This window comes from Lates calcarifer, linkage group LG21 (genome assembly GCF_001640805.2).
Source record: "Lates calcarifer isolate ASB-BC8 linkage group LG21, TLL_Latcal_v3, whole genome shotgun sequence".
In the NCBI taxonomy this organism is placed as follows: domain Eukaryota; kingdom Metazoa; phylum Chordata; class Actinopteri; family Centropomidae; genus Lates; species Lates calcarifer.
In genome coordinates this window covers 194,278-206,401 of record NC_066853.1, presented here as the reverse complement: position 1 = coordinate 206,401, position 12,124 = coordinate 194,278, and the positions used below count along the sequence as shown (strand labels likewise).

At 45.6% G+C, this 12,124-nt stretch overlaps 1 protein-coding gene and 1 long non-coding RNA gene across 51 annotated transcripts; one reads left to right on the top strand and one right to left on the bottom strand.

The window, feature by feature from the left end:
* Positions 1-21: 21 nt before the first annotated feature.
* Positions 22-11,092, top strand: ap2m1b (adaptor related protein complex 2 subunit mu 1b). The gene is given in 13 exon segments (XM_051065590.1): positions 22-1,567; positions 3,146-3,260; positions 5,381-5,614; positions 5,803-5,950; positions 7,569-7,574; positions 7,659-7,794; positions 7,949-8,093; positions 8,496-8,615; positions 8,701-8,836; positions 8,944-9,041; positions 9,542-9,655; positions 10,441-10,526; positions 10,529-11,092. Coding segments are annotated over 12 exon segments (1,341 nt in total). The 5' UTR covers positions 22-1,567; positions 3,146-3,186; the 3' UTR covers positions 10,573-11,092.
* LOC127139055 (uncharacterized) lies at positions 5,944-7,398 on the bottom strand. Of its 50 annotated transcripts, none has more exons than XR_007808905.1 (7): positions 6,885-7,398; positions 6,725-6,781; positions 6,630-6,694; positions 6,390-6,465; positions 6,240-6,315; positions 6,123-6,186; positions 5,944-6,091 (listed from the first exon to the last, which is right to left on the bottom strand). It is a non-coding gene; the product is annotated as an uncharacterized LOC127139055 (long non-coding RNA). The 50 variants fall into 50 exon arrangements; XR_007808930.1 differs by having other exon boundaries at positions 6,744-6,781; XR_007808925.1 differs by lacking the exon at positions 6,725-6,781 and adding an exon at positions 6,526-6,564 and having other exon boundaries at positions 6,390-6,450; positions 6,619-6,694.
* Positions 11,093-12,124: the final 1,032 nt, after the last annotated feature.

Sequence of the window (12,124 nt, the reverse complement as noted above, 5' to 3'; positions counted from 1 at the left end):
TCCACTGGTTAAGTCTTTCCTGGTTCAGGTTCTCTGAGTCTCTCCTGTTCTCCAGATGCTTGAGTGCTGAGTCTATTCAGTCATTCTACTGTTTTCACTGTGATGAGGAAGAGAAGAGGAAATGGTAGTGGGAAAAAAGTTTGACCTAGTGGGTGCTAACGTTAGCCAGCTAACCTAGTTAACGTTAGCACCGGCTAGTAAAAGCAGGACCCCTGATATAAGCTCTGGGTTTTACAGGATGTTTCTTGTTATGAGCCACATCTTCAGTCCTTTTCTGTGCTGCTCAGCTAAGGTGAATAAAGCTGGTTTTAGCTAGCTATCTTCACCCAGCTATACAGGTGAAAACAGACAACCATAGCTAGCTATTTTAGCTATTTTTGTGGCAGCACGGAAAAGGACTGAAGATGTGACTCAGAGCAAGAAACACCCTGTAAACCCCAGAGCTGATATCATGGAGACCTGTTTAGCTAGTTAGCGTTAGCTAGATTAGCTGGCTAACGTTAGCATGGTTGTGACATCAGACTTAATAAGTAGATAAACCAGTTTCTGGTGTTTCCAGTCTGTCAGTAGGATCCAGACTCTAACAGTCCTGTACCTCATCTCTTCTGTTTATTTATTCTGTGAAATATCCTGAGCACACCTTTAATAATTAATATCAATATATTTATCATCATTATTTATTGATTATTGACCGGATGAATCAGTTTTATTTTGTCTCCGTCTACACCCTGAAACTTTTAAAGGGAAAAACTATTAAAAAAAACTAACAAACATTCAACAAACTTTTAATGTTGAATTTATTTTATTTATATTTTCAAACTGAAGTTCAGATCATGATGAAGGTCTTTGACAGGCCGGGGCCGCAAGATGGAGGATAGAGGACCTGAATGATGTGGACTCAACCTGCCCCCCTCCTCCTCCTCCTCCTCCGGTCCCCCAACCTCGGTGATCCGGTCCTGGTCGCTGTATCAGACTCAGATCATCGTCTCTACAGGATCCAGTTTCTGGTGCAGCAGCAGAGCAGGTCTGCGGGTCTGGATCAGGTCTGGATGAGGCCTGATGATCAGGACTCCTGAGGAGAAGTGAGGGCCGCGTCCCAATCCTCTCACCTGCCGCCTCGGTGTGAGAGGGAGCGGGCAGAGCTGGAGACACCGACCCGGGTCCTGTCGGTTAGTGAACCACACCGACTCATCAGTACCGAACTGGGTCAAACAGAGACCAGTTCTGAGTTAAACCGGGTCCAGTGCGACGGGAGGAGTCAGGTGGGAGGAGGCGGCGGCTCTGAACGGGACGCGGCTCCGTCAGCTGACAGTCTGCTCCGCCGCCGACATCTTACCTCGGACCGGAGGAGACGGGAGAGTCCGGTTTTCACGGTCAAACGTGGTGATGGAGGGACGTCGGGGCCCGCGCGGGTCTGTGTGAGCGGGTCCGGGGACACGGTGGCCTCTCTGCGGACCTCTCTGGACGGACAGGTCCACCGACCGACCGACCGTCTGTCTGTCGCTCCCTCTGTCTGCACTGCAGCAGCGTCGGGGGCGCCGTCTCACCGCTGCAGTAACGTTAGCAGGTGACGCTAGTGTTGTGATTTCAGACAGTTATTGATTATCAATACCAGATCAGTCAGTGCAGGTCGTGATTTGTTATCAGGTCTGAGTCAGGAAGAACCGCCTTTTAATTCGGCTCACATTAACAGCAGCCATTGTAAATAAAATTGGAGCCTTTTAGCTTTAAACTCCCCGTTTCGTCGGTTATTAACGTTTTCTTGAGCTGCATCGTAGCAGACGTGACTGGGCGGTAACTTCAGCCAGTCTGTCCGTGATATCCAAACCGTAAATATCACCGTAACACTCGCTGCAGGTGGCCGAAAGTACCGTGAAAATCCACCGTTACCGACCGTTAAAGTATCCGAGCAGGCTGTGTGTGTGGATGAATCAAATCAACCGTAGCCCCGTTAAAATGTCAGGTTTTTAAATGGAGTTCTGAATGGGCTCCGTCAGACAGATTTATCAGTGGGAACCTGAGAGCTGCGTTACCGCTGCTCATGAATAACGTTACTGTGACTGTGGTTAATATTTGTCTTTTATAATATTCAGAACGGGACAGAGAAAATTAGCACCCAGCCAAGCTAACACGCTAACTAGCAGCTGTAACGTTAAAGGGACCAGTTAATGGAAATGTACGGTGTTTAAATAAAATAATTAAAAATAAGGCATACATTTAATACGTGTGTGTGTGTGTGTGTGTGTACATATATATATGTATATATATATATATACATATATATATATATATATATATATATATATATATATATGTGTGTGTGTGTGTGTGTGTGTGTGTGTGTGTGTATATATATATATATGTATATATATATATATATATATAAGCCAGTTTGTGTCAGGAGAAGAACAAAATGGTTGAATCGTTTAATTTAAACATAATTTCTAACGTTAGAATCTTTAGTTCGTAAATATTATTTGGATTTTTGTTTGAATTTCCTGTGTTTGAATCTCAGGATTAACTGAATATTTGTTCATGTTTTAATGTTTATAATGTTTAAATATGAATCACTTTAGATCAGTAATTTTTAAAGAATTAATAAATTAACGTTCTTCACTGTTTTCATTATGTTTGTTGTCTCAGGGATAGATTAACGTTTTAATCATAGAATAAGTTCTGTTCTAAATGTCCTAAATGTTTTCAGTGATTTTAATTACGGTAACGGTCCGTTTCATTTGGTCGCATGTTGATGGCGTCATGTCGTATTTGTTAATGCGTCAGCATTATTGTCAGAAAATTTACATTCTCTACAGTTTTAAGCCTCATTTTTAAGACACACGTTTTAGATCTTGGAGGTTTAAACTTTATATCTGAACCAGATGAAGGATTTTAAAGAAGTTAGCAGAGACATGAGCTAAGCTAACGTTAGCAACAGAAACTCAGATTTTTAACATAAAACTCATTTATTAAGAGTTTTTACTGGTTTTAATCAGCTGGTTAGTGATGGTGGTGAAGACCACTACTCCCATGATCCTACGCTACTTCATGATGTCATCAAACTTTGTTATTGTTCTGATTGACAGATGCCTGATAACAGTCTTCTTCTCTGTGATAATAAGAGTCTACTTCCTCCTCTTCCTCTCAGTGACTCTTCGTCATGATCGTCTCTGACTGACGCCGGCGGCCATGATCGGAGGACTCTTCATCTACAACCACAAGGGGGAGGTGTTGATCTCCAGGGTTTACCGCGATGACATCGGGTGAGTCCTGCCCACGTGCCCATGAGCCACAGACTGATCCACAGTCAGGTAGAGGAGGGGCTGTGATTGGCTGAGATGCCTGTCAGACCAGCAGGATGAGTCCAGCCGCTCAGACTGAGGAGGACCCGGTTCAGGTTCAGACACACCCGTGTGAGCCCGACAGGTGAACAGGTGTTTAACATTTTTATGAAGTTTAAAGTTTGGATAAAAAAGTAAAGTAGGAAAACTAACAGAAAACATCAGTAAGAATATGACACAAATAAAACACAGAGTAATGATAAGACACAGATAACTACAGTTATTACTGATCAATAACTGATTAATAATGATTAGATAATAGCTCCAGCTCAGTAAGTGAAGGTGGGTCAGTGAACTCATCCTGATGAGTGAGTGAGATTTACTGAAGTAAACTGATTTATAATTCAAAACAAAACATGACAACAGACCGAAAATCTTCTTGCGAACCACACAAGACGCACTTTGATGACATCATGAAGTAGTGTGGGATCATGGAAGTAGTGGTCTTCTGTTGCTAACGTTAGCTTAGCTTGTATCTCTGCTAACTTCAGATCTTTAAAATCCTTCATCTGGTTCAGATCCAGGATCTGAGAATCAAACCGTGTCTGAGGATTAATTATTGATCATTGATTATTAATCAGAAGTCATAGTAAATAGACAGACTGAGCTCTGTGCTTGAGTCATGTGACTTGTGTGACTCGTCGTTACAGAGACTTGTGCTGAACGTGTCACTGCTGCAGCCTCCGTCCTCCTGTCGCTCTGTGATGCAGGGAGCCTGTTGCTAGGCAACAGCAGTGTAGCAGTGAGTCCTGCGGCGCTGAGAGAAACCTCAGAGTGATGAGGTCATCACTGTCTGAGCTGACAAGATGGCCGCCGAGAGAGAGAGAGGGAGAGAGACAGACAGAGACACACAGAGAGAGAGAGACAGAGACAGAGACAGAGACACAGAGAGAGAGAGAGACAGAGAGTTCTATGAGAGACGGCAGAAATGATGCACTCTTGATTTATATTTAAAATGTAGTGCTTTTTTTTTTTTAGACAATTTACAATTTAAACTTCAACAACAAACAAGATTAACAATCAGAAATACTTTTAAGAAAAGGAACGGGGAATTTCCATCAACTACAAGCCAAAAAAAGAAAATCAAGATACAACTGTAACAACCAGCTAGCTAAGAAGCTAAGAAGCTAGCATCAACTGCCATCAACTGCCACGGAACACTAACAGACAGATCAGCAGAGGAGGAGGACAGCTCCAAGTAAGCTAAATTAGCATACTGAAGCTAACTCAAATTAATTACTGGAGAAAAAAAACGACACCAGGGAGGAACTTTTTTTGTCTTTCTTTTTCTGGACTGAGTCATCATTCAGAAGATTATAAAAATCTGACAGTAGGCCACAGTGATACAAGGATGCGAGATACTGTATCCAAGTCATATCACATCTGCTAAGGCCAAAAAGACTTTTAAAGTACAGGTCCTAAAGGAATCACCAGAAAGAGTTATTGCAGACTTTACATACAACTTTCACAGGAGTCTTCACAGTCAAATCTCTGTATATGAAGATGGAAACACAACTTGTCCAAAGTTAACCATTAATATATACCATAATGGTACAGTCATGATCACAAAAGAAGAGGAGAGAGTCTGTCACAGCACGTCACACAGAGAGACACAGTTTAATGTAGGGATTCTATATGTGTGTATGTATATACATACACATGTATATGGATATATATATATTTTATTTTGGTTTCTTGTTTTTTTTTTTGGGGGGGGGGGTTTGTTTGTTTTGTTATTTCTTATCTCATTCTTTATTATTATCTTAGTGTATATAGTTATCGTTGTATTTACTGATGTTCTAATGTTCATATGTCAGTTTATGCTTTAGCAACATGTTTTATGTAAAACGTCATGACAATAAATCCAAATCCAAATCGAGAGAGAGAGAGAGAGAGAGAGAGAGAGAGTTTCCAGCCTCTTCTTAGGGTCCAGATCATGTTGACTGATTATTGATTGAGGACAGGTGAGAGGACAGGTGAGAGGACAGGTGAGAGGACAGGTGTGTGACTGATCTGAGGTCAGTGTTGGTCTCTGTCTGCAGGAGGAATGCGGTGGATGCGTTCCGTGTGAACATCATCCACGCCCGGCAGCAGGTGCGCTCTCCGGTCACTAACATCGCCCACACCAGCTTCTTCCATGCCAAACGCTCCAACATCTGGCTCGCCGCCGCCACTAAGCAGAACGTCATCATGGTGTTCGAGTCCTTGTACAAGATGTGCGACGTGATGGCGGCGTACTTCGGCAAGATCAGCGAAGACTGCTGGACGGTAAACTGGTCTCCTTCAGAGTTACACTGCTTCCTCTGTGACAGGAAGTGACCTCACGACCACACGCCACCGCCACCGCCACTGCTCTGCTGCTCTGTGGTTTTTTTAGGTTTTGATTTTTGTAAGTGTTGGATGAGAAAATCAAAGCCTAAAGAAAATACAGTGCTGACAGGAAATGTCCCTACAGGAGGAGGAGGAGGAGGAAGATGATGATGATGATGATGATGATGAAGGTCTGTGGTTGCTGTGACTTTCCTGCAGAGATCCTGGACTTTGGTTACCCTCAGAACTCAGAGACTGGAACTCTGAAGACCTTCATCACTCAGCAGGGAGTCAAGAGCCAGGTACTGACTGACTGACTGACTGATCTCTGACTGACTGACTGATCTCTGACTGACTGATCTCTGACTGACTGACTGATCTCTGACTGACTGATCTCTGACTGATCTCTGACTGACTGACTGATCTCTGACTGACTGACTGATCTCTGACTGACTGATCTCTGACTGATCTGACTGATCTCTGACTGACTGACTGATCTCTGACTGATCTCTGACTGACTGACTGATCTCTGACTGATCTCTGACTGACTGACTGATACTGACTGATCTCTGACTGATCTGACTGACTGACTGATCTCTGACTGACTGACTGATCTCTGACTGACTGATCTCTGACTGACTGACTGATCTCTGACTGACTGACTGATCTCTGACTGACTGATCTCTGACTGATCTCTGACTGACTGATCTCTGACTGATCTCTGACTGACTGATCTCTGACTGACTGACTGATCTCTGACTGACTGATCTCTGACTGACTGACTGACTGATCTCTGACTGATCTCTGACTGACTGATCTCTGACTGACTGACTGATCTCTGACTGACTGATCTCTGACTGACTGACTGATCTCTGACTGACTGATCTCTGACTGACTGACTGACTGACTGACTGATCTCTGACTGACTGGATCTCTGACTGACTGACTGATCTCTGACTGATCTCCTGACTGATCTCTGACTGACTGATCTCTGACTGACTGACTGATCTCTGACTGACTGACTGACTGATCTCTGACTGACTGATCTCTGACTGACTGATCTCTGACTGACTGACTGATCTCTGACTGACTGACTGATCTCTGACTGACTGACTGATCTCTGACTGACTGATCTCTGACTGACTGATCTCTGACTGACTGACTGATCTGACTGGACTGATCTCTGACTGATCTCTGACTGATCTGACTGACTGACTGATACTCTGACTGACTGACTGACTGATCACTGACTGACTGACTTCCTTTCACACCATGAACCTGATGATTCAGACTGAGAGCAGGACTGTAGTTTGATTCTCTGGACTCTTTACACTGTATTTACATGTATTTATTATGGACATGTATGCACAGAGGTTAAACATGAACTGCAGCAGCACAGTTTGCATGAGCAGCCAAAATAAATGGATCTGATGGAAAATCAGCAAAATAAACAGTCTGTTATTTGACATATAAATTATGTCGACAACTGTGTTTGTGTTACTGAAGTAAAAGCACCACACAGTAGCAGCTGCTGGTTAAACCACGGTTTTGTCAGTAGAGATGTTTGTGGTTAAACTGTAGGAATCCTGTCGTACTGTTGTCAGACACAGACTCAGTCTGAGCTGCAGCAGCTTCTGTCTCAAACATCAACATGAACAGTAGTTGTTCTATTGGCCTTCAAAATAAAAGTCTGGTGTAAACTCTGCCCAGTAGACAAAGCAGAGATAAAACTCACCTGCTCATTGTCGCGGTAACAGAGGTCTGACTGACAGGATGAAGTGACGGATGTGGACCAATCAGAGGAGTTGTAGAGGCTGAGGCCGACCAATTAGGATGTTAGAACAGAGAGGGCGGGAACACTAACGACCTGTTTCCTGTCTGTTCCTGCTGCTGCTTCCTGTTCACCTGGATCACCTGCAGCACCATGTGAGTCCACACACAGTCAGTTACAGCTAATGTTCATCTGTCACACTGACTGTAACTCCCCCTCCTCCCCCTCCTCCCCCTCAGTCCAAAGAGGAGCAGTCTCAGATCACCAGCCAGGTCACAGGTCAGATCGGCTGGAGGAGAGAGGGGATCAAGTACAGGAGGAACGAGCTGTTTCTGGACGTGTTGGAGAGTGTCAACCTGCTCATGTCCCCTCAGGGTAACTCATTACACCTCACTGTAATCCATTACTTCTACTGTGACGTCAGCTGCATTGTCGTCTCTGAGCCACCAGGGGGCGACGTCACCCCTCAGTCTGACAGCCTGTGTGTGTGTGTGTGTGCGTGTGCGTGTGCGTGCGTGCGTGCAGGCAGGCCAGGTGCTCAGCACTAACGTCTCAGGTCGGGTGGTGATGAAGAGTTACCTGAGCGGGATGCCCGAGTGTAAGTTCGGGATGAACGATAAGATCGTCATCGAGAAGCAGGGGAAAGGAGGGAGATCTGAGGACGGAGGCAAGAGGTCAGAGGTCACACTGCAGCATCACCTGAGGGTTTATCACCTGAGTCTGAGCAGGTGTTCACACCTCTCTGTCCAGCTGTCAATCACAAACCCTCGTTCATTCTCTGTCTCATTCATCAGATCAGGTAGAACTTTATTAACGTGGAGGAATCGCTCCAGAAACCGTGAAGAAGAAGAGAAAAATCAAAACAAAGAAGAAAATAACATTTAAAGTAAAAATAATTATAAAGACACAGACACAGTTCAGTGTGTCTGGTTTTGTTAAATATAACTGTTACCAGGTCAAAGTCATTGGCTGAGGTATCCGACCCACTGATGTCATCACAGTGTAGTTTGGTCTGAAGTTGTTGAAATTGTAGTTTTCTCAATGGGACTTCTGAACTGCCTCCTCTGTCTCCTCAGCAGTAAGCAGTCGATAGCGATCGATGACTGTACCTTCCATCACTGTGTCCGGCTCAGTAAGTTTGACTCCGAACGCAGCATCAGCTTCATCCCTCCAGACGGAGAGTACGAGCTCATGAGGTCAGAGGTTACCTGCACAGGTAACTCAGGGTTTACCAGAGACGGGAGGAGACGGTGGCTCTGACTTCGTGTCGTCTGTCCCCAGGTATCGAACCACTAAAGACATCATCCTCCCCTTCAGAGTCATCCCTCTGGTCCGAGAGGTCGGTCGCACCAAACTGGAGGTTAAAGTCGTCATCAAGTCCAACTTCAAGTCCTCGCTACTGGCCCAGAAGATCGAGGTGAAACCTCCTGAAACCAGGACTCACTTCATCCAGATCTGATTCTGTCTGTCTGACTAATTAATGACTCTAAAGTGATTGATCTGTTGACCTCTGACCTCCCTCAGGTTCATATTCCCACCCCTCTGAACACCAGTGGAGTCCAGCTCATCTGCATGAAGGGAAAAGCCAAATATAAGGCCAGCGAGAACGCCATCATCTGGAAGTAAGTCAGACAGTTAAAAACCAGTTAAACCAGTTAAAATTAGTTAAACCAGTTAAATCAGTTAAAAACCAGTTAAAATCAGTTAAACCAGTTAAAATCAGTTAAACCAGTAAAAACCAGTTAAAACCAGTTAAATCAGTTAAAACCAGTTAAAAACCAGTTAAATTAGTTTAAACCAGTTAAACCAGTTAAAATCAGTTAAACCAGTTAAAAACCAGTTAAAAACAGATAAAAACCAGGTAATACCACTTCTTGTTGCTGTTGCTGCTGCTGTTGTTCTTGCTGTTGGTGCTGTTGTTGCTGTTGCTGTTAAACCCAGAGTCCTGTGTTCTGGTCTGAAGTGGTCGATAGTTGGACCTCTGAGCCGGTCTGTGCTGACACAGGGTCCAGATGAGCAGCATCAGCAGCAGAGGGTGGAGCTGCTGATGCTGCTGATCACCTCCACATCAGAGGAGGAGCAGGAGGAGCAGGAGGTCTGAGCAGTGCTCTCTGTGTTTCAGGATAAAGAGGATGGCAGAGATGGAGGAGTCTCAGATCAGCGCAGAGATCAAACTGCTGCCAACAAACGACAAGAAGAAGTGGACCAGACCTCCTCTCTCTATGAACTTTGAGGTCAGGACTCAACCACTCTCCTCTCTCCTCTCTCCTCTCTCTCCTCCTCCTCCTCCTCCTCCTCCTCTCTCCTCTCTCCTCCTCCTCCTCTCTCCTCTCTCCTCCTCCTCCTCCTCCTCCTCCTCCTCTCTCTTCTCTCTCCTCTCATCTTTCCTCAAGTAAAGTTAGAATCATGACATCCCTACAGACAGAGACCTGATGTAGCTTAACTCTCTCCTCCTCCTCTCTCCTCTCTCTCTCCTCCTCTCTCTCCTCCTCTCTCCTCTCTCCTCCTCTCTCTCCTCCTCTCTCTCCTCCTCCTCCTCTCCTCCTCTCCTCTCTCTCCTCCTCCTCTCTCCTCTCTCCTCCTCCTCTCCTCCTCCTCTCCTCCTCCTCCTCCTCTCCTCCTCTCTCCTCCTCTCTCCTCCTCCTCTCTCCTCCTCCTCCTCTCTCCTCCTCCTCCTCCTCTCTCCTCCTCTCTCCTCCTCTCTCCTCCTCCTCTCTCCTCTCTCCTCCTCTCTCCTCTCCTCCTCCTCCTCCTCTCTCTCCTCCTCTCTCCTCCTCCTCCTCTCTCCTCCTCCTCTCTCCTCTCTCTCCTCCTCTCTCCTCTCCTCCTCCTCCTCCTCTCTCTCCTCCTCTCTCCTCTCCTCCTCCTCCTCCTCTCTCTCCTCCTCTCTCCTCTCCTCCTCCTCCTCCTCCTCTCTCTCCTCCTCTCTCCTCCTCCTCTCTCCTCCTCTCTCCTCTCTCTCCTCCTCTCTCCTCCTCTCTCCTCCTCCTCTCTCCTCCTCTCTCCTCTCCTCCTCCTCAGGCCATTTGCTCCCTCAGGTCTGAAGGTTCGGTATCTGAAGGTCTTTGAGTCGAAGTTGAACTACAGTGATCATGATGTCATTAAATGGTTCGTTACATCGGACGAAGTGGAATCTACGAGATGCGCTGCTGACGCTGCCGGGGCTGATGAGAAGAAGGAAGGATGCCCTGTGACATCATCATCATCATCATCATTGTTGTTGTTTCTCCTCTCGGCTCTGTGACATGATGATCTCATCAAAATGTGTCATCTGTCACCTCTACACCTCTACACCTGTACACCTGTACCTGTACACCTGTACCTCTGCTCTGTGTTCAGGTGTATCTACCTGACTCTGATGACTGAGCTCTGTGGAGACACTGATCAGCCAGTCACATTCCAGAACACACACAGGTGTATCCACAGGGCTGATGACATCATTGTGCAGGACATCAGCTGATCAGAAACCAGGAAGTGTATCTGAGACAGTTCAGACTGGGAGCAGTCAGACCACAAGAACTCATTACCCAGCATGCCTCAGTCTCAGTGCTTGTCCAGTGTTTTTACTTTTTACAGTTTTTGTATCAGAATGAGACGGAGATCAATACTGATGTTATCAATCGATATGATCAGTGTTTGTTTTCTGGATTAAATCTGCTGCAGGTTGTTGAAACTTAATGTCTCTGTCATTTTTCTTACCTGTTACCTGTTGGACAGGTGCGACTGTAAAACCACCCGACACTGATTCATTGAAAACATTTAACAGATCAACCGTTTGAACTTTTACAGTTATTGATCATTTTAATCAAAACATTATCAATGAAGTTCAGATATTAGAACCTATCGTGTAGTTTAAAGGAGCTATATGTCAGTTTTTGCTATCACTACATCGCTAACGTTAGCATTAGCAGCTGCTTACTCACAGCTGACAGTAACACTCGGTGTTAACTCTTCTTGTGTTTCTATCACTTCTTCTCCTGACATTAGCATGCTAACAGCTAGCCCCACCCCGCCTCCTAATAGCGCTGTGTAGAGTCCGGTCTGTCTCAGTCCAACAGGAGAGGATGAAGCAGCTGCTCAGAGGACCTGTTCTTATAAACACAAAGATGGCTGACGTAAACAGCTGCTAATGCTAATGTTAGCTCTATAGCGATAGCAGAAACTCACATGTACCTTTAGCATGCTTCACTGGGATTCTATGTAAACCTCAGTGTTTCTTGTGTTTGTGTTTTGGGGGGGGGGCTGATATGTTGACCTCTGACCTAGAGGACATGTTGGGTTTTTCTGGCTGTTGTTCGTTACCATGACGACCAACAGCCTGTAAAAACAAGACGAGGTGACGGAGATGTGGGAACTTGCTGCTCAGTGTGTGTGTGTTTGTGTATGTGTGTTCCATGTGTGAGTGTGTGGATGGACAGATGAATGGACAGAGGTGTAATTAAATCCTCGTCCTTCAGCTCTGGTTGAAAGTTCGTCTCCTCCTCCGTCTCTCTGAGTGACATGCTGCCAGAACCCCCCCCCGGGTCTGAACAGCTGCCAGGAGGCCCCTGGGGTTCCCAGGCAGAGACGCAGAGGCATGATGGGTACGACAGGTCGACGTCTCCTGACTGAGTCCACGGAGGTGGGGTGAGGGTGACAGACAGACTGTCAGGACAAATGTTAAGTCATCAACATGGATCCTGACCTTTGACTGAAGGAAACTGCT